This window comes from Poecilia reticulata, chromosome 5 (genome assembly GCF_904066995.2).
Source record: "Poecilia reticulata chromosome 5, P_reticulata-male-v2, whole genome shotgun sequence".
Classification (NCBI taxonomy): Eukaryota; Metazoa; Chordata; class Actinopteri; order Cyprinodontiformes; family Poeciliidae; genus Poecilia; species Poecilia reticulata.
In genome coordinates, this window is record NC_088834.1 from 10,919,936 (window position 1) to 10,947,204 (window position 27,269).

Sequence of the window (27,269 nt, forward strand, 5' to 3'; positions counted from 1 at the left end):
CTATTGGCATCACTCAGACTCCTCTAAACTGGTTTAAATCATATCTCTCTGGCCGCACTCAGTTCATTCGGATCAAAACCTTCTCTTCCCAGCCTTCCTCTGTCACATCAGGAGTTCCACAGGGATCTGTCTTAGGGCCCCTTCTCTTCATTATTTATCTCCTTCCCTTGGCAATATTTTCCGCAAGTATGGCATTGATTTCCACTGTTATGCGGATGACACCCAGCTCTATGTTTCCAGTAAGCCCGCCTCCAACCTCCCACCATCTTCGCTTACTGACTGCTTGACTGAAATAAAATCCTGGTTCTCCTCAAATCTGCTTCAGCTTAACAGTGATAAAACAGAGGTTCTTCTCATTGGTACCAAATCTACTCTGGCCAAAATCAAAAGCTTCAGTCTTGTAATTGATAACTGTCCCGTTTCTCCCTCCCCTCAGGTAAAGAGTCTGGGTGTCATCCTTGACAGCACCCTGTCTTTCCAGTCTCATATTAATAACATAACCCGCTCGGCTTATTTTCACCTACGCAACATCAACCGCCTCCGCCCCTCCCTTACTCCCCATTCCACTGCCATCCTTGTTCACTGTCTTGTGACATCACGCCTGGACTACTGCAACTCCCTTCTGTTTGGTCTCACCCAGAAATCTCTTCATAAGCTCCAACTGGTCCAGAATTCAGCTGCCCGTATCATTACCAAAACCCCATCCATGCACCACATCACTCCTGTCCTGCAAAGACTCCATTGGCTGCCCACCAAGTTCCGCATAGATTACAAAATTCTTCTGTACACTTTCAAGGCCCTTTACAATCTCTCCCCACCATATCTTTCAAATCTTATTCATATTGCCATTCCCTCTCGCTCCCTCAGATCATCCTCCTCAATCCATTTCACTGTCCCCTCTGCCCGTCTCACCACCATGGGGAGCAGAGCTTTCAGTCGCTCTGCTCCCCAACTATGGAACTCATTACCACCATACCTTAGAAACATAAAGTCATTATCAAATTTTAAAACCGAACTCAAAACACACCTTTTTAGATCTGCCTTTTCCACATGACACAATTGGTTTGCCTGATTTTACATAGTTTTTATATAGATACATTGTTTTGTTTTATTTATTTTTATCTACTTTTACTTGTTACATTTTATTTGTTTCTGTCACAGTTTTTACTATTGTACGGTGTCCTTGAGTGCCAGAAAGGCGCCTTTGAAATAAAATGTATTATTATTATTATTATTATTATTAATTCGATTGTCTTTCAAATAGACTTGATTATTTTAGGGTCTGCAGCGCCATCTCCTGTCAGTAAATTGCCGTACACATTCTTTTACCGTTTTCAAAAGAGGAAAAATATTTTAATGTAGTTTAATTCAGATTATTATTATTATTATTATTATTATTATTATTATTATTATTATTATTATTATTATTATTATTATTATTATGTGCAAGTAAGAAAAAATTAAATTTCTACTCGTGACACACCAAGTGCACTACATCCGGTCCGGCAGCTAAATGTGCCCGCCAAGAGCGCTTGTCGTGTGGATTTACATGAATGTGGAGTCCACGAGTTATTGCACTTAAACTGACAAAAATCTCCCATTCAGTAGGACATAAAATCCCTTTGTGTCATTTAAAGGAGTTACATTTGCTGTGTGGGCGGCTTCGTTATAGCTCTGCGAACAATTGGGGCGCAGAACAACGATTTATGTCAAGTGAACCGAAGAAAATCCGCATTGACGAAATGACTATTAAAAAGATCGGAACTCACAACGGAAGCTTCCACTGCGACGAGGTCCTGGCCTGCTTCTTCCTCCGCCAGTTACCGGAGTACGCGGTAGGTACAGCAAACAACAGAAAAGAAACTACTTTTTAAAGTCTCTATCCATTGTTTTCTGTGTATGCATCGATATGCCACCAGGAGGCGCTGTGGTAACGAAAAAAAGGTGTTCTTAGAAGTGCATAACATTTGTTCAATCAGAATATTTTTTCTCATAAAGCATAAATGTTTGTGTGTTTTTATTCTTTAAACTGCTGAAAATTTCTTATAATGTTCAACAGCCATTAACCAAATGTTGAAAAGTCAAGTTTAACTACTTGGAAAAAAGGAAGACTTGGGGCAGTTCCTTGTAGTTTTAAAGCCGTAACAAAATTTGTCCAAATCGTGATTTTTAGCCTTAGAAAAAGGGTTGAAACGTTGTATTCTCGACACTTTCATGTGCCATTTTATAAATATAAAGTGGCCTGTTATTTTAATCTAAATTAGTGTCATGAAGCCACTTTGCATTAGAGAAACCAGCATTAAAGAAATACATTTTTATCCATTTATATTTAGATAAAATAGTTCAGTGAAATTTCAGCTATAACGCAAAACATAAATCTAGTAGAAGAAGCCAGAAAAATAATACACATTCTAAGGGATTTGTGACAACAGAGTTAACCAAATTATAAGATCTTGAATAAAGTGTTTTGAATATTTGTTTATTTCCCAGTAGGTTGCACTACTATACAACATTTCCCAAAAGGACTTTTTCTCTTCCTGATCATTGCAGTGTCCTCACCGTTTCCCTTCTATATAAGGTGTGAGAATATAAGACTTTGCAAATCATTCCAACTAATTACATCTATAATGAGCCAGCAAAATTTTAATGCATCAAACTTATTAAATAAAAATAAATATGGCATCCAAGAATTGTTTTAAGATTCATGCAATTTGATAAACTGTGAATTTCTAGTTATGATTTATATTATGTATATGTAATGTATTTATGCTATTTACATGATATTTAGGTGTTCTTTTTCTCCCCTGTGATGTATTTATGAGTGACTGTCCTCTTTCCTCAGGAGGCTGAAATTGTTCGAACAAGAGACGCAGCTGTACTGGCAGAATGTGATATTGTTGTCGACGTGGGAGGAGAATTTGACCCCAAGAGACATCGCTATGACCATCATCAGAGGTACCGTTATATCCGGGCCAACTTTCATTTGGAAACTCGAAACAAATCCGTTTCTATGGATACTTACCCAATATAAGCATCTAAAAAAAATTAGGATATTATAAAAACGTTCTACATTGTTTGCAACTGTTTTTAAACTGTGAAACCTGTATATTATATAGATTCATTACTCAAAGTGAAATATTTCAAGTCTTTCAAGATGAGTATGGCTTACAAAAAAAACTCAAAATTCATTGTCTTAGAAATATGGAATAGTGTGAAAATGTTAAGCGCTGTAAAATGATGGTGTCACTCCCTAATCAGCTAATTAACTCAACACACCTGCAAAGATTTACTGAGTCTTTAAATGGTCTCTTAGTCTGGGTCAGTAGGCTACACAACCATGGGGAAGACTGCTGACTGGACAGATGTCCAGAAGACGGTCATTAACAATTCCACAAGGAACATGAATCGCAAAAGGTCATTTCAAAAGAAGCTGCTTGTTCAGAGTTTTGTTTCCAGCCATAGTCACTGAAAGCTGAGAGGATAGAAAAAGTGTGGTGGGAAAAGGTGTTGTAGCAACAGCAGCAATTAGCAAATGCCTGGTGGAAATGGACATCTGTGGAGCTCATCATAGAAACTACTTTTCAGTTCAACACTCCTTAGAGCGGTTGCAAATGGACAAACAAAAAGTTTCTTAAAGAGACGGAAGCCTATTTGTTTTCGGTTATGTTTGATATATGCAACATTTTTATAACAACTGTAGGTAACATAGTTACTTGATTGTGCTTTTAAAATTGCTCTATGTGCCTGGAAATAGGGCTGTGTAACGATATCGATTTTGCGATATATATCAATATTTTCTTTCCTAGAAAAAAATCGATATTCATCTGCAAGTATCGTAACATCCAACTGTCACCTTGCTCACTCACTGCTTGCTTCGCCGGGAGAGTGATTAGGTTATCAGGCTGAGAGTGATTCCTTCAGATGTTAAGTGTCAAGGTTAAAAAGGTATCAAACTATTCAGAGCAGGGTACTTGGTGCACTTTATTTACTTTACAAATGCATGTAAGCTACAGTTTGTACAGTTTCAATTAAAAGAAACATGTTTTCTCACCACTTCTTTGATTCATTTTGTCCAGCTGTCGACTTTAAGTCTGTGTCCATGCCCAACCAGAGCCAGGTATTGTGTAGTTGGTGCTTTTAATCAGTTTTTAGTTAAATTAATTCAGTCCAACTCTATAACAGTCACAAAATGTCACCAAAATCACTCTGTCCCTCTAAAGTCTTTCAGAAAATTGCAAGTGTATCGAATTGTATCGTTTGCTGAATATCGTAGTATATATCATATTGTGAGCAGAATATCGTGTATTGTATCGTGAGATCATTGTATCACTACAGCCCTACCTGGAAAATACATAATACCACCCCTTTAATAACTTCAAAGTACTCTATAGTCTCTCTCTTTCTCATCTGTCAAACATTGCAACACACGTTTTGACTTTAAATATTTTTGTTATTATCAGATGAGGACTTAAACTCTGGTGAGATTCAGTGCAACAACTTGTATATATTGTCTTGCAAAGTGTGAATTCCTGACTCAAATTTCATTTGTCATGTTAGCATCATACAAACTAATAATTGCAGTAATGAAGTATTTGCAATATCACGAGCAGTTCTGTCAAAGAGCTTGGTAAACTTTTAAACGCCAAGTAAAAGTGAGTCTAGGATCTGCCGGTTATTTATTTATTTATGTTCAGTTCAAAATAAATTTGTGACAGCATAGTGTTTTAAACTAAATACTTGAAGTTGGAAGAAACTGGGTTGATTAAGTTCAGTAGTTTTATTATTTTGTCCTACATTTTCTAACATTTGAGTTGGTGAGCATTTCACACTTTTTATTGTGTAAATGTTTATTGCATTACGACAAACAAAACATTCTCTGTCAGACACACAATTGAATGGGACCATGTGTTACTCTGAAATCTGTATGTCAGGCTCTGAATAAATTTGTCATTACCGGCAGCTATACTGTCTGTGGTCCAGGTTGTTCACACTGATTTTTTTCCCCACATTGCAATGTACGCTTGGTTTTGAATTGTGTACTGATGGTAGAAGTGATGAGCTCTGTCATCTTTAGCCTACAGGTTGCTTGATTGAAGATTTAAACATATAACTATTCTTGAGAAAATTTCCACTGGATTTTATCTTAATGCTAATAACTTTGTGAAAATGTTACTGGTAGCTGATAGTAATTAATCAACAAGATATTCCACCAGGCCTTTTTTCTGGCGAATGCTTGAAATATTGTGAAATGAAAAGGTGCCTACTTCAGGTCTGGTCTTTAGCTATATATCTACTGGACAGTGTAACTTTATATTACTAACAGAATGCATTACATTTTGATGTGCCAGTTTGGCCTATCTTTGAGCCAGACACTGTAATTAATCTCGCTTATTACACCTAGAGTTTTCTGTCTCTAACATAATTTATTGTGCCACTGTTTCTCTGTGTCTTTTTATTATTATAATGTTTAGATAATAAGATTAGGAATGTTTTCATTATCTAGACCGTCAGAGTAAGTCTCCCCTTGGTTGCTGTTCTAACATATTGAAACAATCTTTCTCTGAATGAACAATGAAAGGACAGGCTCTGTTTTTCTAGCAAACTTTCTAATGACTGGATTCACTGAAAGTCTGGTCACGTTGTCCAATATCACATTCCAGGTGTTTTGCTAACTTACTGTCCTGATTATGAAAGTAAATGACTTTTATGGCTATAGTGATGAACGTATGTCGGAGATCTCTCCGGTTAGTGGTAATTAGTGCTCCTTCAATCGAACCCCCTCCTGCTGTTGGCTCACGAGGTTCAGAGGCTGCCACAGCTCAGCAGGAGGCCACGGGAGAATGTGTCTGTCACTCACATATGCTGATGATGATTGTATTGGAAAGAAAGCATGTACGCGGGCCGGATACTGGAGAAAGATCTGGAAAATGATGGCTAGACACGTGAACTTGACAGGTGCATTGATACAATGAAGAGATGAATTTGAGTCTTCTATAAGCTGTTTGCCACACGTTAATTATACATTATATTTTGAGAGAGGTACAACTTCTGTTTAGTGGTTGCTACTCAAACCAGGAAGAAAGGAGGCATAGTGAATAGATTGGAAAAAGAATGTTTGACATGGAGCTAACAGTGAGTAAGGAAAAGATAAGGTTTATGGATGAAGTAAAGGAGGATATTAAGAGAGGTGGGATAACAGAAGAGGATGCAAATGATAGGATGAGATGGAGGTAATAATTCACTCTGGAGTCCCTTAAAAGGGGCAATTGAAAGAAGAAGACAGTTTGATGACTGGACTGTAATCACTCTTAGTCAATTGAGACCCAGTTAATTGTTGCTTCCCAGTTTCGACTCGTTATGTTATGCAGTCAAGATAAACTGATTTGTTGGGCTTCTGACAACAAATCAGTTTGTTAAAATGGTAGCAGCAGGTTTTTTACTTTGAAGGTGTGAACCAATACTTCCCCCCCAAAGATGTTAAATTGTTTGAACTTCATAATCAAATCTATTTGTTTGTTTTTGTATAATAAATAACTTGCACTAAAAGAAGACAGCATTTTAAAACCATTTGTAACCGTGAGAAACCATTAGAGAAAATGCCCCAAGTAGCTTGGGAGAGGAAACTCTGGACCTCTCTGCTTTGGCAGCTGCCCCAACAATCTCACACCAGATTAAGTAGAAGATAACGGATGGCTAGATGAGCATTATGAAACAGAAAAAAAAAAAAAAGAAAACCCATAGATATAGCAATATATAACTGTTTTTAGGTCAGGTACATAATCTTTACAGAAGTTGTGCATTGAAAACATTTCTGAAAGACCTGTGTAGCCGTCTGTTCTTTTTACGTTGTACAATTTGCTTAAGGAAGCTCTTCAAAATATTTACATGGGTAAATTTAGTTAAGATGCTAACATTTCTATAAGCTAACATGTCTATTATATCCTATATAAAGTTAAATAGCTAGCTAGCATTGTCTAATACTACTCATGACATGTTAGCTTATAGAAATGTTAGTATTTCTTTATTGGCTACTAGTAGCTATCATCATGTAAGTTAGGTTGTGTTCCAGCACTAGCGAAAATGCTATGCTAAGCTAATATGCGACTGAATTTATGTTAACTAATGGGATGTTTAAATTATATTTGCCATTAGTGTTTGCATTACTTAATATTATACTTGCATATTATTTAATAGCAATTGAAGGCAATAATTAAAAAAAGGTTTTTATTAGATAACATGACAAAAATAGGATATTACCCATCAATTGGTTATTGTATGCAATGTAAAGTTAAGTGGTCTATTGTAGTGCTACAAATCTTAGCTAAATTTCTACTAAATATACGTTTCATAATAGCATGTTTAAGTTTAGCTTAAGTTCTTACAAAGTTTGTTTCACTAAATCAAAACATGTGGTGACTGGAAGAAGTGGAGGCAGTTCTCCAAACTCTATCTGAAGGTTGGAAAATATCTGGGATTAAATGTGACTCATCACTGTACTGAAGAACTGAAATACTTTTCTGAATTTAGTATTGAAATATAAGTTCCAGGTTGCAGATCTGCATGAAAAAATGGATCTTGACACAGCAGGCTGCCTCAACTACTTATAGTCACTAAGAATATTTAATCTAACCTCACCAGAATTTAATTTATTGGACATTTTACATCCTTGTTATTATACACTTAAAAGTGACAACATTAATGTCAAGTGAAATTCGCCATAATTGTGTTCCAACACAATATTGCACTGAAGTAGAAGAGGTCCTGACATTTATATGGGTGTTACTTCAATAAAAGCATTCAACTCTGACAGCGCACCCTGCAGCTCCGCAAAATCTGCTCTGACATGCCTTTCATATAATAACAATGCACTGACCCAGCTTCTGACATCCTTAGACTGGGGTTTGAATTAGAATCTCCGTGAAATCTGCACAATCTGATGGAACAACCCTGATCCACGAACCGGGGTGCAGGCAGGGGAGCTGCACAATATTATCTGACAGTTTAAATGTTGTGGTTGATGCTCTTCCTGAAAATATAAAATACAAATTGGGAATAACGATGTTTGGATTTTTGTCACATTTAAAATGTTACTTTTTAGAAGGAGGGAAAATGCAGCCTGATTTGCAGCCTCCTTGCTCAAGCTTAATTTCCCATCGTTGCAAGTTTCAAGAAGCAGGATGTTTCTTGTAATGCTTTGATAAGTCTATGAAACACACACATATGCACACCCACACACACACGCACACCCCCCCCCCACACACACACACACACGCACGCAGACAGGCTAGAGACACAGCTTAAAGCAATCCTTCTAATGATTAGAGGGATCAGAAACATTAAGTAGTTTAGCTTGTAAACACATGTGTCTAAAGTTTATTCAAAACTTTTTCTGCAAAAACATTTGCAACTTTTTCCTTTTATCTGTCCCCCTTATGAGTCAGTGTGGCTCATGCTGTAATGTTGATTTCACACAAGCAGATCAGATGACTTTAATTTTTTTGGCACGTTCAGCGTGAATATGCTTCTACATTTTTGCCAGTGATGTTTTTTTTACTCTCGTCCTATCAGTGTGATATCCTCCATATTGCCATAGAAATGCCTTAGCTTGGCCAATTAGGGCTTTAATAGCTCTGATTACCCCCTAGTCTACTAGCATGTCACTCATTCGTTTGACATCCTGCTTTCTGCTGTGCTGTAGCCAAAGCATCCTAATTAAACTTGAATTAAATGACCAGCAGTAGCTTATTGCTGGAGCCCACCTAACTCAGCACATGTCAGAGGGGAGACCAGCAGTGGCTGCGTGTGCTCAACCTAAGAGACGTGCTGGAAAAGAACACTGAAGAGCATATCGGCATGGAGAATTATTCTTAAGCTTACAAGTATTGCATATACATCTCAGATGATCAATATAGGGTAAAACATTAGCATTAGGGTAAAGTGCATTAGCTTAGCACATCTGCATGTCAACATTTTGTGACAGGCAGCTGTGTAGTACTCTGTTCTTTAGTTAGCTAACATTAGCTAAGATGTAAGTTATTGTTACTGTAAATAAATCTTCTCAATACAATATCAAGTACAAACAGCAACAACTTGAAGGGCTTTAGGGCTGAAATGATTAACCTGATTAATCCTGATCAATCGATTATTGAAATAATTGTCATCTAGTAATCAAATAATCATTAACTGGAGTATGCAGACTCAAAAAAGTTTTTTTTTGAGTCAACAACATACTCAAGTAGTAACTAAGCCAAATCTGTAAAAAAAAAAAAAAAAAACATTTTATATTTAAGGTTAAAAAAAAAACACCTTGTCTGCAAATAAGTGGTATAGTTTTAACTTCACCTGGTTCAAATTTTGTTGGAAAAAAACATCTCCTATTAAATACCTTTTGTTATCCAGTTAGTAATGAGTTAATAAAAAAAAGTCAACCCTGCACTGTATAGTTTTTAAGTCTTGCAGAAGCTGAGTTTGTAAGCTGCAGATGCATGCTTTGCTACAAATGATCACGAGTTCACTAAAGGAATGGTGCATTGTTTTACATTTTTAATATTGTATAAAATAAGCTTAAGTGGTTAAATGAAAAATCTGTAGAAGGTGCCAATTAATCAACTAATCATCAGAATAATCAATAGAATACTTGATTACTAAGATGTGAGTTGCAGCCCTACTCATCTTTTGTACAACTTAATCAATGTTGATTAAATTTGCTCCCATCCTTTGTTCATTGTTCCATCAATCTACTCACCATTCAGTTATGCTTGCACAGCTTTCTTAGGAGTTCAAATCGGTCTTTCTGTTTTGAATTTGATGCTGACAGGACAGATGTTTAAGGATTTTACCTACAATATTTTGATCAGCAGCTTCCAATGAAGCTCAAAGCGTCGCCCCTCCCCTGCTGTGCTTCATAGCTGGTATGATGTGTTTGTGTTGATATGGAGTGTTTGGTTTTCTCCAAACATTGCTCTGAGAATTGTGGCCAAACGGCCCTTAATTTATTTTGTCGGCCCAAAGGACATTGCTAGAGAAATCTCAAGTTTCTCTGGACGTACTTTAGAAACATACGTATTGCTGTCATGCTTCTCCTATGAACAGTGTTTTTCTCCTTTCAGCCATACGTGTTAAATCTTTTCCCAGTTTCACTGTCCTGAACTCTTTTGGCATTTTTGAGCTTCTTGCAGCTCCCGTGAGAATTACATGCTCTGACATTGTGGCAAATGTGATAGTTCAACCTCTGCTAGGAAGATTGGCAACTCTTGAATCTTTTCCGCTTGGGAATCTCTTTGTCTGTGAAATGATGGACTCAAAACTGTTTGGAAATGGCCTTATAACCCTTACAGGATGACGGTTGTCAACAGTTTCCTCTTCATTCTCTGCTTTGTGTATACACTTCAGATCTAATATCTTATTGAGCATATACTGTATATGTTTTGGAGGCTTTCACTCTATGTATTGATCAATTAATGAAATGTAGTTCTATAACAGCACAAGGGTGCTAATTGCTTCATTACTGTAAAAGTGTGAGTGTACTTAAGTTTTGTGAACATATCTTCTTCATTATTTTCCACATGTTGTTGTTTGTTGTCTCCATTTGTATTCAGGTAACATATTAAACACCAAATAATTTCTTTAACACATATTAAATTTAAAACATATTACATTTAGCTTAATTTTTAGTCCACTACTCTTGGAAGAGCATTTACATTTCCTTGTTTTAGCGTATGAATAATTTCAGACCTAACTGTGTACCTGCTATTATAATTTATTTCTTAAAAGTTAGAAATTCAAATGTCAGTAATTTTTTTTTGGCTGATTTCCAGCTTTTGTTTGAAAGGAAGAAAAAAAACTTGTAATTATGATTTATTTTTGAAATCTGTGATTTAAGAAGCTATAAGTAAAGCACAGAAATATTTTTGTGGCTTTCAGGCAGTGAAAGCCACAAAAATCAGCCTCTTATATCAGCCTCTTGCTGATATAAGAAGTTTACTTATAACTTCTTATATCACTGATCAGACATTACTCTCTTATTAGCAGCAGATTTAACTGTGTGCGAGGATTTTAGCCATGAAGCAGTGCTTTAATAATAACCTAAAACAAAAACTTAAATAACATATTATTTAACAGTTAGCATGGTTAGCATTACAAAAAAACAGTCTCTGTGTGAATATTGTGTAAATCCTAATATTAACTCCTAAAGATTGCAGTATTTTCAAATCCAAAGATTGACATCTGTAAAGGAAAAAAAAACAGCATCTTTTCCATCCCACTCTGTACAACCACACTGTTCTCTGCTGAAAGTCTTTTTCTTACAATTCTTGACATGTCAGAAAAGAAAAATGTTCCTTTTAAATAGCTGCTCACATTTCTGTGCCTCCAGCCTGCTCATACTGAGAACAGTTAGCTTTCAGTCTTCTTCCGTCAGTAGCAACATCCACACCAAAGAGTGTTGTGAGCGTGACCCGGTAGGACTCGGTTTGCTGTGTTTACTCGTTTCCAACCAGCTTGACACTTGTCCCACCTCATCTCTACTATTAATGATTAAAAAAGAGAAATAGTTCAACTTTGTTAAACTATGTCATAAATGGAAACCTTTGTTTCTGCTGCGGTGATCTGAGAGGTTATCTTGTTCTCTCCTTAGGACTTTCACAGAGAACTTCCACAGTCTGTGTCCTGAGAAGCCGTGGGTGACCAAGCTCAGCTCTGCCGGTCTGGTCTATCTGCACTTTGGCCGCCGACTGCTGGCCCAGCTGACGCAGATGAAGGAGGATGACAGGCAGCTGGACGTGCTTTTTGACAAGGTGAGAAAAGAAAGATAACAGATTTATGGTCGCCCATGGATTGCCACTGATTGTGCTTTATTTACTATACTAACAGCCAGCTGTTGGAACCAGATCTGTTTTCACTGAACAGTGTTTTTATCATGAAATTGAAAGCTTTGACGACCTTTTTAAATGGGAGAGACTTTTGCTCATATTACAGTAAAAAGCATTCAATCTTAACTGCAAACTACAAAACAAAAAAAAAATCTATGCCACTGTAACAATTGCAAATTGTTCCTTTTTTGTTACTGTTTAATTTGCAGCCATTGTTTGCTCTTGATTATTGTCAGTAAGGTGTAATAATTCAAATGATTTATTGTTTTTGAACTCTTGGCCGACAGAAACACTCAGCTGTCAGAGTTTAGAGCCTCAGGATGTCAAACATAGGTCAACTTTAATATTAGTGCTATTACGTCATTTCGTCTTGGCTTTGTTTGATGTATTGCTGTGTTTAAAGCCATAGATAATCCTTTTAGGCACAGCTCAGGCTTTATTTATTTTGGTGTTTTATGTCTTGTTCTCAGCTGTTTTAGACAAACAAGTGCTTTGTTTTCCTTTCAAGCCTCTTGCAAAATGTCAGCTCTTTGGTGATTGACCTTCCGATGCACTAAGGGTTTTCTGCCCCAAATCAGCTTCTGTTTGTCTCTTCTTATCCTTGCATGCATTTTACTTTCTTATTTTTAATCTCTTATGTACTATGGGGACATCTCAGTAAGTTATTTTCCCATGCAAGTCCTTTTGTTTTTTTCAGATTTCATAAGACTAAACAGACTTTGTTAAAAAAAGAAACGGTGGATTCTCCTTACTGATTCTCAATGCGTCACGTGTCTCTTCGCTCACAGCTGTACGAGAACTTTGTGGAGGAGGTGGATGCTATAGACAACGGTATCTCACAGTTCGATGGGGAAGCTCGTTATGCCGTCTCCTCCACGCTGAGTGCACGTGTCGCACATCTGAATCCTCGCTGGAACAGCAAGAGTCAGGACACTGAGGTGAGCGCATGTGACCGTGCATGTGCGATTTACTCACACGTGGAGAGGCATGGAAAACATCACAGGGTTACTCTACCGTTTAGGGATCTGCGATCATTTATTTAGAATTGTTGATGGTTTTCGTCAAGGTTTTAATTTCGTCAATAATTAAATAAGGGATGTCCACAACAGCTTTATTCCGTACAGTTATCTGTAAACTATGACTGTATTTTAACATTTGTTAGAACTGCCTAAGAAAGAACGAAGAGTTTTGAAAAAGTATTGAATTTTGGCCTGGAACAATGTCTAGGCACCCTGTGGTCAGTCCTTTCATAGATCATGCCAGTTTTCTCAAGCCAAAGTTGCTTTCTTCAAGTTTCAATTATTGTGTGCCGATGAACGAATGTACAGCAATAGTGCTTTGTCATCGTAAGGCAGAAAAGAGCAGCAAAGCCTGATGTGGGAGAAGATGAAACTGGAAGGATGAACATATTTTCCAGCAGATAAAAAGTTTTTGTGCAGGAAAAAATAAGTCTAGTATAGATGGACACTAAAAACAAACAACAGCCCCCTTTAGGTTTTAGGCTGGTTTAAATGTAAATCGATATCTTTTTAAGTTCTGTTTTTCTTGATGTCTTTCTTGGATTAAAAATAGAAAGTGGTACAGGAAAACAATTGTTCAATAAACAATACATATTCTTACAAGTATAAATGTCATCTATGCTATGCTTATTATTTTATTATAGAGTTTAAAAAGCACTTTAAATCTTGAGTGTTACCCATGGGGGAAAAAAAATCAACCACTTTGAAACCCTAATTATTACAATCTCTGCACAGTAGTGAACTGCAAACCTGAAAACCAGTAGCCAGCATATCTGAAAAAAAGAAATATAATGACATTATCATCAATGTATCAGCCACTGTATCGCTGAGTGACATTTTACTATTTCAATGAACTATGTAAAAAACGTTTTGGAGTAAAAAGCTGTTTGGAATGCATTGGCTTCCTAAATTCATGCTTTCCATACCAGTAATTATTCAGCTTGTTATGAGATCTGACTGGAGGAGATACCCAGTCAGATCTCTCCAGTCAGAGCATTGAGAGATCCTCCAGTCCTCTGGCTGGAGGATTGGAGATGAGATAAAGTAAAAATTGGATTAATTGGATCTGATGTGATCATTGCAATCAGATTTAATATGTTATTATATTGGTAATACATATTTTGAACATGTAAATCACATTTAATTAAACAATTCAATTGCTTCAACATTAATGCAGTATAATACATCTAAATCCAATCAATAAATATGTCTTTCAGTTTATACACTTAAATGAGATGGAAAGAAGTGCAAATTATTTTGATTCCACACCTTCTCCAAAGAATTATTATGTTTATGTCTACATGTGGAGAAAGTTACCACATACAAAGTGAAGTAAAAAACATTTTCTCTATACCTTTTACCTTTCAGTTCTTAAATATTTGCTCTTAAAGTGTTTTATGTTTTAACATTCTTCATCTGTTCTGTTGTGTTGAGCCGAGTTCCTTTGTTTCTGTTTTAAACACACAGTTTGAACTGCACACTTATCTCAGTCTGCCATTGTGCATCGCTGAGTAGTTGTACATGTTCTAAGTGAAGGTGAAGGTTTGCAGATTTGCTGCAGTTACCAGCAGAAGATGGAAATAGAGGATGTGAGCAATTTACATATTTATAGATCCATGCATGGTAAATGAAAATTATATGTTTTACATGCAAGACATTTAAAGCATGAAGGGTTTTTCCAATGCAACATGCAATATTGATGAGGTTTGATTTGTTTTTAGATATTTTAGAGGAATAATAATTGATATTAAGTGATATATTATGAATGATGAATAACCTCTTACCTTCATCAATTTTAAATTGCCTACAGCCACCTTTTGTTTGGCTTTGATATTAGACATAAAGCTTTTGCACTCAGGCGGTTCCTATATATAAAAAAAAATCCCTCTTAATTATAATGACATGCATAATGAACAAGCTGTCTTGACACAAAAAACCCTAAATGGGTTAAAAGTGTTGTGACTAACAAAATGGGTGCAAAGCAATTAGTGTCCAGAGGTTCAATTTAAAGCCGAACAGAAACAGACTCGGCGACGACCCAGTGTCACTTTTCTGTCTCATTAGTGCAGGATGGGAATGTCTTCAGGGAATCAGCACCTGTTTTCAGAAAGCCCTCACGAGATATATGCTGCCCAGCCTTGCAAATATGTTGACTATGCCAATGGCTTTTTCCATTGTAAGGGCTCTTAGGGGACCAGTTGGCCTATTTGTTTTTTCACAATTCAGCTCACACAATTATTATTTTTTTGTCTGGGTACGTTCCTCCAATTTCCACACTAACTGATCCTTCTGGCAAGCCGTCTCGGGGCATCACTGGAAAACTGAGACAGATTTATGGTAGACTAACCTGTGAGCAGTGGCTGTGTGTTATAATTGAAAAAAAGCGTATTGGATTTTCATCTCCTCGATCCATGACCGCGAAAACCCTCTTCTGCTGCAGGCTTCTCATTCAGATGCATACAGATTAGACCTCTCTATGGCATACAGTGTGAAGCTGTGTTTTTGAGATCGTACCTTATCAACTGAGTTGATTTGTACATATTATGTTGAAAAAATAATACATACATGACCAAAAGCATGAGTTTCATTTCCAACCTTTCTTTGGAGACAAGTTAGATTGTCTTCACCTGGAAATTTTCCGTTAGGCTCTCATTATTCAAAGCAGGTGCTTCTGCACACTTAACAGCTGCAAACCTATGTAAAAATTGCCCATTCTTGTTAAAATCCGTGAACATTTTAGAGAAGAGGAATTCACTTTTTAGTAATCATGTCATGCCTTCTATCTTCAGCTGAGGACACAACCACAGTACCCTTGAAATAAAGATTTTATAGAGGTCTCTAGATGACAAACACTGCGCAGCTCTTTTCTTTGACCTCTTAAAAAAATTTACCACTGTGGATTTTATCTTATTAAAGCAAATTATTATCGGTATCAGACTGCCAGAACCCTTTAGTTCTTTCTGAAGCTGCCTGTATAGCAAACTGCAATACTTATTGAAATATCCATGTGCAAAACAAAAGGACTGCTTTATTCCAGGGGTTTCACATTAACACTATTTGTGACCTGTTGGGTTGATGTAGCTCTGCTCGAGGCTATAATTTGATGTGGGTTTCAGTGACCAAGATGCTAAAGCTTGTGAAGCGTGGTAAAGACATTGTGATGAAGGAAAATAAAGATTAATTTGAAAAAGAAGGATTACGCACAACTGATATCGTCATATTTAACAATTATATTGCAGTTATTATTCTCTTTCCTTTGAGTTTCACATTAAGCAATTTCTAAAACAAACTGGAGAAACAGTTGTGGTGATGCGCGAAGATGTAATTTGTTTGAATGCATTTCCTTAGTGCTCTTAATGCGGCCCTCCAAGAAACTTTGAAATTAATCACAAGCTAACCTCTTCAATTTTTCACTAGGATGGTTTCAAGAAGGCCCTGAAGATGGTTGGGGAAGAGTTTCTGGACCGTCTGGATTTCTACAAATCTTCCTGGCTGCCAGCCCGAGCAGTGGTCGAACAAGCATTCAAAGAGAGACATCAGGTAACAGTACTGTGAACACTCATTTATTTTTCTCCTTTTTGGCAAAAAGAATAAAATGTCTATTAATGCACTGACGAAACAGAAAAGTTGTGAACAAAGCATGTCTGAAAGGTGAGGGTAATTCATAAAACACATTTGTTGTGAACAGTGATCAGTAAATGTTTCAAAGTATAAACGATTCGCTTTTGTTTATGCTTTCATTTTGTTATACATTTCCTGTGCCTTTTAAGAGGTGTCTACATCCTTCAAGATTTATTCAAACTGTTAAATTTTTTCTCTTTAAAGTATGAATAAATGCATAGATTGCCATCTGTAACAAAACTAAGTCAAATGTACACATTCACTGATGAATAGCTTGAGTTTTGACAATGTCTGTTATGTTGAGACTAGACAGAAAATGAACACAAACAGCACAGTTTTGAGTGTAACTCAAACAGGAAAATAATCTGCTTCTGTTGCACCTTTTACTTGAACTGTTATGATAAAAGCTGAAGCATTTCCAGGAAACCTACAAACTACTTTTAGTCATTAAATTGAACAGAAATATGCTTTTATTCTCCCGCAGTGGAAAAAAACCCCCTTAAATCTTTATATTTTTTAGCCTGACTTGTTTAAATGCATTTAATTTTAATATTATCTGAATAATTAAAAGTAATTAATTCAGTAATCAATATAAATTTGTTCAGTTGGATGCACAGTCTGCACATTGACGTGCAGGCACAGCAATAATCACCCATGTGGATCTAAAGGTTTTTAAAGACATTTATTTATTAGGTGATTAAATGTAGCAAACAACTTATCTAACTTTGTTTTTAAGTTGCACTTGGCAACTTAAAAAGCTAGCGCAGACTTTGATTTTACTGTCAGCTTATCCGTAGGTACTGGATGGCATCTCTTCAGCTGCTTTTCATTCATGTGTTCCTGTGTTTCATAATAAAACTTTGCAGATCATCAAAACTTTCTTTTTACAATTACTTGCATGAAGCACTACTATAATCTAGACCATTTGGGCTTTTGAAAGTCTTGAAAAACATTTCATCAAATAAAATGCTGATGTTTTGATCAGGACAACTAAACAAATTATGACCAGATCAACCACTGGTCAGAATTTGAAGATGCCTCTTTGAGTGGAGTACCAATAATCTGTGACATGAAGCCAGATGGCAGAGCTCCAATTATACCTGACTGGGAAGCAACTTTTAATAAGAGAAGAGCAAATATGTAACTATAATTTTTAATGCTGATGGAGAAGATGTTTTTACTCCCCCCCCTGTCTGATTAAGCTAAGAGTTAGATTTTTTTTAATTGGTTCCACTCTGTTGATCTGACTGGCTGAAGCTCGCCAAAGACAGACTGTAAAAACAGATGGTTAATTTTAGTCATCTGCCAAGAGTTTTCCTTTTTTCCACAAACATTTTTACGCATCAACTTCTTAAACGTCTCTCAGCAGCAAACCGTCTGACACGGTGGCTTGGGAAGAAAAGAAAATTCACTGATTGAAGTTTCCCCTCTTTGTTGTTTCCAGGTTGATCCCAGTGGGGAGGTGCTGCTTTTCTCTCAGGGTGGCTGTCCCTGGAAGGAGCATTTGTTTGCGCTCGAGAAAGAACTAGACGTAGAAACTCCCATCAAGTTTGTCCTTTACCCAGACCTGAACGGCCAGTGGCGTGTCCAGTGTGTCCCTGCAGGGCTAAGCACCTTCCAGAACAGGTAGCCATGACACAGACTTGAACCAAGTTCTGTTGTTCTTTTTGTTGTTAAATGTCATTTAAAGGCCAAATCTGCTGCATACTGCACAGCTTTGGACTGTGTAAATGTAGGGGACATCTCAGAGAAGTTATCTTTGTGACTCTGGCTCCCACAAAGCTTCCTACAGAACAGTTTCATACAGGCAAACCTTCGTTTCCTCCATGTGTGGAAGTGAGCTTAGGTCTGGTGACAGAGACGAACGATGGGATACGATTTACATATAATGTTTAGTGGACCATTTGACAACAGCTCACGAAGCGTGAGCATGTTATCTAGGGAGAGCATTCCTCCTACAAAGCCTGAAACACTTGTTTTTACTCGTTTGCAAGGAGGTAATATCTTAGTCAGGACAGCAGGTTTGTTCTCACAGCTCTCTGAGGAGCAGGAAGACGTAAACACAATCAACACTTTGATGAAGCCACCAGAGTCTTTTTTTTTTCCATGCACACACCTCTCACTCAGATATATCTATTTTTTTGACTCCCTGCTGTTAATTAGACCCAGTGCTTTGAATGAAGTTAGGCGACATATTTCCTGTTTGACAGCTGCATTTACTTAGAGCTACTACCTATGCGCTTTAGAGTTTTCATTAATATTAATGAGTGTGGGATTCATGCTCTGTTGAGCAATAGAAATTAGCATATTGTGTTATTATCTCATCATCCTGTTCAGAATGTGAACGCCATTCAGTCGTCAAAAAGTCTCTCTTAGTTTAACAGAATGTTGTGTGCAACTATGTAGAGCTGCACAATATGTTCAGTTGCAATGGTCATTACAAAATATGCCGTAGGGTTGTCAAAAATAATCTATATCTCGATGTAATCGACAGTAGAAAAATGAATTATTCAAGCATACTCATTTGCATTAAAATCGATTAGCCCAAACGGTCGCATTTTACCAGCAGCAGTGCTCCAGTAGCAAAAACGGTGAGTATATCCAGAAAATTACATTTGTGTCCTTCTTTAGTTGATAAGCAAGCTCAATAAGACAGAATAAAAGAAATGCAGAAAAATGCCAAATGTTAGCTGTGCTACAGCGACAGTACAGATGTTCGACAGTACTTTGAAGAAAAGTAAAGCTTCTGTATCTGCAGCACTGAAGTAGTAAATCTCCCTCACTATATCTGTTTAAATATTAGCTTCATGAGCAGCCCAATGACGGCTGAGCTCCCCGTCAAGATGCGCTTCCCAGGTTTGAAATGAAGAATGACGCAAACCTGTTTTCTGCTGCGGTACCAATAAAAATAAAAAAAAAATCAGTCAGCTGATGGCTCAGCCGGTTATTAGTGAAGCAACAAAACTAACCAGTGTGACTTTGTTAGCTGTTTGGCTGTCATCTCTGTATTTGAGAACAGAAAAACAACACAACACATTTTATTATCTGGTGAGATATCAAATCAGCAAAACTAATTGTAATTACTTTCTTTTAAAATAAATTAACAAAGCATTTAAATATTCAGGTATAGTAAACATTCATATTTAAGCATTAGTATGATTTAGTTAGTTCATTGATATATTACTGTCACTTCCAGCTAAGTTTTCACTGATAAAATATTATATTATTCCTGATGCTGCTATCTCTGGAAATGTTTAAGTATGCAAACCATGCTCACGGCACATGAAATGCATGTTTCACTTTTCTTAAAGTACATTTACACTAACGTCCAGATGTACCACTTCTTTGCCAGGATGTTTTTAGCACTGCGTCACCATTTGCATATGTTCTATGGAGAATTGCTTGGCCTCAGTTTCAGCTGTTTAACAGCAGAATAAGAGGATACGGCCTACAGAGGTTTATGCGTAGTATCTACATACAGAGTTCTTATATATAACCTAAACATACTTAAAAAAGCTCTCTCAACAGGTATCTTATGCAGAGGCAGTCAGAAATAGTCATGCACCAGAAACCAAAATGTCTTTGTGATATTTTTTGTGACCTAACCAAATTTTGTTAGGCTTGTGTTTATTTTTATAAGTTGTGCTCGGAGTTTGTATTACATTTCTAAAATAACCTTAAAGGATGGAGCTTATGTTTTTCTATATATGTCCACCAGGTACATATTGCACTCAAATTGGCCAAAAGAAGGTACAACAACATTCAGTCTCCTAACAACCAGCACAACCAAGTTTGGGTGCAATTTGGAGGTGTGTGTCTTCTCTCCACCTGGAAAACCACCAGGTTGGAGGATGGTGGATACTAGTTACCATGTGTAATAGACTTTTTTGGCATGGACTGTATGGAGTTTGTTACAGATACTTTAAGAGATTCTAATGATTTAAAGCAGTTGCTTAGAGGAGCTGTCAGCCTGCTGTTGCAGGTTGAGGTAATATTTACAGCCAGTCCTGTTTCCAAACCTTTATTGCACAGTCAAAGCTGGTGTCAAAACAGCTTAAAATGCTGGTTGCACAATTTATTCATGTTAGAAATTGGGAAATGTCATTTCATGAATGTCTGAATCATCTCATCTGTCAGATAACAAATCAACAAAATTTTATTGGGCAAAGGAGAACAACAGCGGGCCATATGATTTAATATCCCCTGTCAGTATGCTGGGCAAAATCTTACCTTATTTTTTGTGTCATACAAGGCAGAAGTTTATATTAAGGAAGTATTTTTTTTCTCAAATGTCATTTTAAAAACTCATCGGTTATTAATGTAAATTATATCCAAATGAAAAATGAAGACTGAGATTCAGTGTAAGTAACTAGCCACTCATTTGTACCTGGTTGCAAAAGCTTTAATTAAGAAACTTCCATCAAAAGTTTATGTATGTAGCTTTAATTAAAGCTAATTCTATAAAATGTTTATCTATCTCCTCCCTGCAGCTGATTTCTGGTTTCACACCAAGATTATTTGTAAGTGAAAACTCAAAACAATTTCAAGCACTGCCATACATCTGAGTGTGTGTTCAGAAGCTGATTGGGGACATTTAATTAAGATTTTATGCATAATCCTGCTTATTATACATTTAGTTTGGAGGCTTGTGTTGGCGAAGATTAATTGGTTCAGCTAAAAATCCTATGATGCCTGTGAGACTTTGTCAAGTTTTTCTTTTTTTTGTTTTGTTTTATTGCTTGGAAATGTTTAAAGGTAAATGTAATAAAAGTTGATAAGATTGGTCCAAATTCATTAAGTTAATGAGTAAAAATGACAGCAGATAATATTGTGAAAAATGAGGAAGAAAAAGTGCCAATTAATGCAGCTGATGAGACTCTGTGCTCTCTTTTTTAGCAATACATGTCCAAATATCGATAATGACTTGTAGGCAATAAAATACTAAAAGTTTTTTTATTTTATTTCTGACTTTACTCGTTAAAATAACTCTGAAGGAATCTAATACACTATTTTCTATGAAATTCTGTGAATCTCTGAAGCGTACACTGGCCTGTTCAAATTGATCTTCTTTGTGATAAAACAGAACTCATGATAAATTATTAAAAATAAAACTTTCACCTTTTAACGAGACAAAAAGTCTCTAAAGTTCAACTGGAAATCTAACCAGTCTGGAAACCGTGAAGGTGTTTGCACAGCCTTCAACAAATGTGTTATTTCTCCAGCAGTAGCAGCAGTTGTCGCATCAACTATTGCTGCTGTTGCTTGAAATATCAGTGATCAGACCGTTATACATTTTTCACGTTTTCGTTTAAACTTGTTTTAATAATGTTTTGAATGTACTGGATTTTTATTCAACTTTATCATAAGAATATCACAGTTGAGTCTAAGCAGAAAGTTACATTTTAAAGAACAGTTAAGAAGATTTTGCACTGTAAAATAAAAGCCACAAATAGCACTAATATTAAGCTGGTAGGTTAAATTATATGGATTACAGAGTAAGATTTCATTGTGAATGCAGTTGATGTGACATCTGTTGCACTATTATTCAGCGAAGCTTCTTTTTTTTCTTCTCGTCGTCGTTGCAGTGACCTCTTGCTGGAACTGAGTCCATGTTGTCACTCTCAATAGCATCTCTAACCTCCTCACTGCTCTGTTCTTTAAATATATTTCTCCTCCACCTGTGATGGAGTCAGACCCGGCCTCAGATTCAAAGGGCTCATTACTGTTTGTGAGTTTCTTGAAAGCAGCAGGGGACCATCTGAGCAAATTGTGCTCACACACACAGGAAGTTAAAAAGATATTTTATTTTGTTCTCCTGGTCTGACCAGTTGGTGTCATGTTGGACACTTTTATTTTTCACCTCTCCCCATAAGCTCCCGTTTCTCCAGCTTTCCAATTAGGGTTTTTTTTTCTTCTTCAGCTTCTCTGCTCCTCCTTTCTCTTGGGAGTTTTCTGTCTGTCCCATAATTATCCTCTTACATTTCGTCACTTTTTTTTCCATCTGTCTTGCTCCTTCCTATTAATCCTATTTTCTCTCCTTCTCCAATTCGTCGTCTTCATCTACTATCTCACTTTCTCAGCTTTCACACTTTCTGCCGTTCCCCTCTTCATCCTCCTGCTAGACATTTTTCCACACCTCTGCAGAATCCTATCCGGCAGCAGTGTGTTTGAACTTAAAAGACAGGCACCTGTTTGTGGTCTCGGAGCGCCTCAAAGATTTAATTTAATGAAAACATGCTGGTTGGTGGGGAGCAACATGGGAACAATGGCTTATACGATGGATTAAAATAAAAAAACATGGCTCCAGATGGCTCTTCTCTGGGTGGCCTGTTTCCTCCCAGTAAGCTTGTGCCGACTCTGCAAAAGGGGTGTTGTTATCGCCTGTGTCCCTGCTACTGCACCTGGGGCGAAAGAGGTCTATTTTTATCTGCATCACATTGCTAAGGAAATGTGAGCCAGCAGAAGGGAGATGGAAGTGAAAGTATTCTTTCTAGAAATGTGCTGTATGTTACTGTATGTGCTGAATGATACTATAGCCTGAAAGCATCATGGGGGAAAGCAAATAAACACCATTATTTGTGCAAGAAAAATAGCTGCTGTCATCTGTAACCTTATGTTACTGCAGTTTTAGTACTTTTATTGTCTGTTCCTACCATATTTTAAATCATTTTTAGCCATAAGTTTAAAAAAAAACAAGCAAATAAAAAACGCTGACTAGTATGTGAAACTAATTTGTCTTTTTCCAAGATGTCACAATTAGGTTTACATTTTGTCATATTTTGCGTATTTATTGTGGTAACCATGCAAGTTTTATGGTTTTCAAAGATAATTAATATTGTCACAATAAATCAAACTTTTTAAGAGAATTTTTTTTCCGATAACCATAAATGAATCCACCTCCTCTGACTCAAAATTGTCTCAATCCCAAAATCATTGAAATGGCAGAAGCAGCAAGTTTTTGAATTTATTACTTTCCAGACTAAAAAAACGAAGAAAGTTAAGGTAGTATTCTTTTGGGCAAAAGTGAAGTTGTTATGCCATAAGTTGGTGCTTTTTATTCATGGTAAAGTTTTGAATATTCATAAAAAAATACACAACATTAAGTTCCAGAAGAGTGAAACTATTACTTATGTAATGCTAAACTCCATCCATGAACCAAATGTTTGCAGTATTAACCATTTGCCTTTTTAATTAATACATTATAGGCAAATAACAAGCTCATATATGTGCATAAAACAGCATTTGAGTCAGTAGTGCAATAACCTAGATGTACATCAAAATTACTAAACAATAATCTATTTGTATTGTAGGGTATATATTTTAATACTAACAGCTTATATTCCTATATAGATGAAGGGCAACTAGTAGGTCAAGTGCTGCAAAATGTCAGTAATTGCAGGTTTAAACTAATAATGTTCTGCTTTTTCCAGTGTTATCTAAATTAAAATGACACTTTTTTTTTTATAGAATCACTTCGTATCAGCTGAGATTCACCTGTGGGGGTCTTCTCCTGTGAGATTGTAATTTGCTAATTGAGGTCATAGTTTTAGTCTGGTCATCTTGGGAAAAGCAGCTTCCTGCTCTGCCATAGCAGCAGCAGCTACAGCAGTCATCATCCCCCCTCCACCTCCACTCCTTCGCTCATTACCATCCCCGTTGACCTTTCCTCTGAGCTTGTTTTCCAGCCATACTGTGGAGCAATCGATTTGTTGATCCCTTAACAGAGATTATTCAGCAGCTTTGCCACGCTCTACACCTTAGGTGGTCAGGTGACAATCCTAATAGGTGTGAAACTGGGTTCTCTTGAGAGTAATCCCAGTTTTTATGTGGTGCTTATTTATTATTTTCTTGGTTGCTTATCCCTCTGGGTATACAGATTTTATGAGATGTTACTTATATTTAGAAAATGGCAGAATATTTCAGATAGGCATTTTAAAAAGCTCCTCACAACAACTTTAAACTGTTTGACAGGTGTGTCAGCTTATTTTTGACAAGTTTAAATGCATACATCCATAATTCATCCCATATTCAAGCAAGAAGAAGGAGAATATTTTTAGGATCTGGGGCCATTTTCTCTCCGGGTTTTGAAGCATTTGAAGTAATTTAAAGCCTATTTCAGAGACCGTTAGAATGCAAGAGGTGAGCAATGAAGTGCAGAGTCGGAATTAAATCAGAGTGAAAATATGCTAAATATAGCCGTCCTTTAAGGAGGGCTGGAAACTAACATAATGGAGATTATAACCCCATCAAAGTAGAAATGACATGCAGATGGCGCACACTCGAGATAACTAGTAATGCGTTTTAAACGATTGGCCATGCTGTTGTTGACAGACGTGTGTGTTACATGCAGTAGGTGGTAAATGAGCTGCTCCACATTTTATGAATTGTCAGCTTCTATACGCCTCATCCAGAGACGCTTCGTGGAGGTCAGCTCATAAAACCCCGCGGAGTCAATCTTTTCCCGCACTTTGTAAGATTGCTTGTTGACTCCGACACAGTATGGCTCGCCCGCCACTTTGTCGACTCGTGATTTTCCACATTGCTGGAGAAGAATAAAGGCGACTTTTATTATTGCTGTATTTGCAGGCGCTGATGCTAGATTTGCTGTGTGCAAAGGTTCCTTTCACATTATGACAGCTGCTCGTCTCTTGATTTTCTGGTCATTGAATTTGAAAAGAGGAGGACAATGCGAGTTGTTGTGGAAAGCGATGCGGAAATTTTGCATCGAATCATGTATGTTTTTTTTTTTTTAATGATTTTTGTTTCTTTTATATATCCAGGAAAATGTACCTTTTTCTGCTCTTCAGTTGATAGTTAGATTTGTGCTAAAATGTCCATTAGGTTTATATTTAATTCGGTCCTATTAAATAAAGGTTCAGTCTTCAAGTTGCTTTAACCCCTGCGTCACCACAACACCCCCCCTGTTTTGTTGTTTCTAAATGAATATGAACTTGTTTTCTTTGCTTTATTTGAGGTCTGAAAGCACTGCATCTTTTTCATTATTTTAACTGTTTCTCATTTTCTGCAAATAAATACTAAATTTTTTCTTGGAATTTCAGAGACATGTTGTCAGCAGTTCACAGAATAAAAGAACAATGTTCATTTTAACCAAACATATACATATTTAAAGTAAACTGATATATACAGAGACCACAATATACAGTGGTCTCTGTATATTGTATTTGCACATATTGATAATGGGACAAAAAAACAGGGTTTTGAAATACAAATGTTTTTTAAGGCCTTTTTTTCTATACTTTCAGTAGAAGAAAGAACTTTAAGAAAATTTCGGGTAATTCAAAAATGATGCAGAAAAGTTAAAAAAATGTTTCCTTCTTTGAATTAAAGTTCTGGGTTTGATCAAGTCAAACCCTGAATCTCTGATTTATTGCGGCTAAATCAGATAATTGTTTCAAAGAATAAATGCAAACATATAACAGATTAAAGTTATATTAGGATTTTCACTTCATTTAAGAGTTATAAGGACAAAACTAATGTTTTAACTCAGTAAGAGTTCAGGAATCAATATTTGGTGGAATAACCATGAGGTTTTCGGTGGGGTTCAGTTCAGTGGTTTCTTAATTTCCTCTAGAGCTGTAGATACATGTATAATATCTATGCTGAAAAATTCCTACGATATGAGAGGAAAATATGAAGTTTCAAAAATGACACCCTCCTTGTGATATAAAGTGCTTTTAATGAGAGATAAAATTCACTAAGCATTAAAACTGAACCCATGTAATCAGGTTTTATTTCTTTAAATAACATTATTTCACTATAATTTAGAGAATCTAATCTGTGAGCAAAGTTTTTATTATTATTGTTTTAAAAGAGAAATCGTTCTGGTAACTTCTGCAGACAAGCCATTTTTGTTCATTCTCTCCATAAACTTTAACCTTTAAAGTGTTAACTGAGACCCATAGAGGCTGAGATGATTCTGTATTATATCTTGGTGTTGGACAGCAACTCTGGACTGAACTTTACTTGAACGTCCACTTCTGGGAAGATTGGCTCTCATCTTGTGTGTTTTTCACACAAAGATATAAAGAATCTTTCTCACTGTAGCTGATGGTCTGTAAATTGTTAGAAATGGCCTTTTATTACTTCACAGGTTGATGGACAGCAAGAGCCGCAGCTCTTCTTATTTAGACGCCTGCATTCAGCTCAAGTATGATGTTACTTAAAAAATTAGCTGAAAAGTCAATTGTCGGCAAGGCTGATATCTTTTCACTGGTTTGGTTTTAATTATTTTTCTCATTTTATTCCAGATTATATATTTGTTCATCTATTTCGATGTCTTGTTTAATAGAAATGAATGATAAACAGGATGTGAACCATGTGGCGTCCATCTGTCTGACCGACTCCCCCTTCTGTTCCCAGGCTGCCCCTTCCAGAAGAGTGGCGCGGTGTGCGAGATGAAGCGCTGTCGGAGCTCAGTGGCATTAAGGGATGCATCTTTGTCCATGCTGGAGGATTTATTGGCGGCAACAAAACCCAGGAAGGAGCCCTGGAGATGGCCAGGAGGACCCTGCAGGCTGCCGCCCAGTCTCCTGCGAACGGAAGCAGCTAAACGTCCAGAACGAGCAGCCAATGCTTTATAAAGAAACGAAGAATAATGTGTTGGTGTAGATTATAATGGTTTTGTTACATCATGAGTCACTAGCTGTCTTGTAGTTTTTCTATGTAATAAAGGCCACTGTGGCTTCTTGGTATTCGTATTTCCTAATGGATTAAAAACATCAATAAACAGTGTTTCTCA

General features: G+C 36.6%; 1 protein-coding gene across 1 annotated transcript; it reads left to right on the plus strand.

Moving 5' to 3' along the window:
* Nucleotides 1-1,497: 1,497 nt before the first annotated feature.
* On the plus strand, nucleotides 1,498-27,269 carry myg1 (myg1 exonuclease). The gene is made up of 7 exons (XM_081607009.1): nucleotides 1,498-1,835; nucleotides 2,843-2,955; nucleotides 11,636-11,795; nucleotides 12,659-12,808; nucleotides 16,307-16,429; nucleotides 17,955-18,136; nucleotides 26,891-27,269. Exons 1-7 carry the CDS (start codon nucleotides 1,554-1,556, stop codon nucleotides 27,078-27,080), a joined length of 1,200 nt encoding a protein of 399 aa, XP_081463135.1. The 5' UTR covers nucleotides 1,498-1,553; the 3' UTR covers nucleotides 27,081-27,269.

What these genes read in the sequence shown, in the direction of transcription:
- myg1 (XM_081607009.1), top strand. Translation starts at nt 1,554, where the DNA reads ATGTGGAGTCCACGAGTTATTGCACTTAAACTGACAAAAATCTCCCAT. An exon ending in TGGACGTGCTTTTTGACAAG is followed by an intron (nt 11,796 to 12,658) that starts GTGAGAAAAGAA and finishes CTTCGCTCACAG; the next exon opens with CTGTACGAGAACTTTGTGGA. An exon ending in CTAAGCACCTTCCAGAACAG is followed by an intron (nt 18,137 to 26,890) that starts GTAGCCATGACA and finishes TTCTGTTCCCAG; the next exon opens with GCTGCCCCTTCCAGAAGAGT.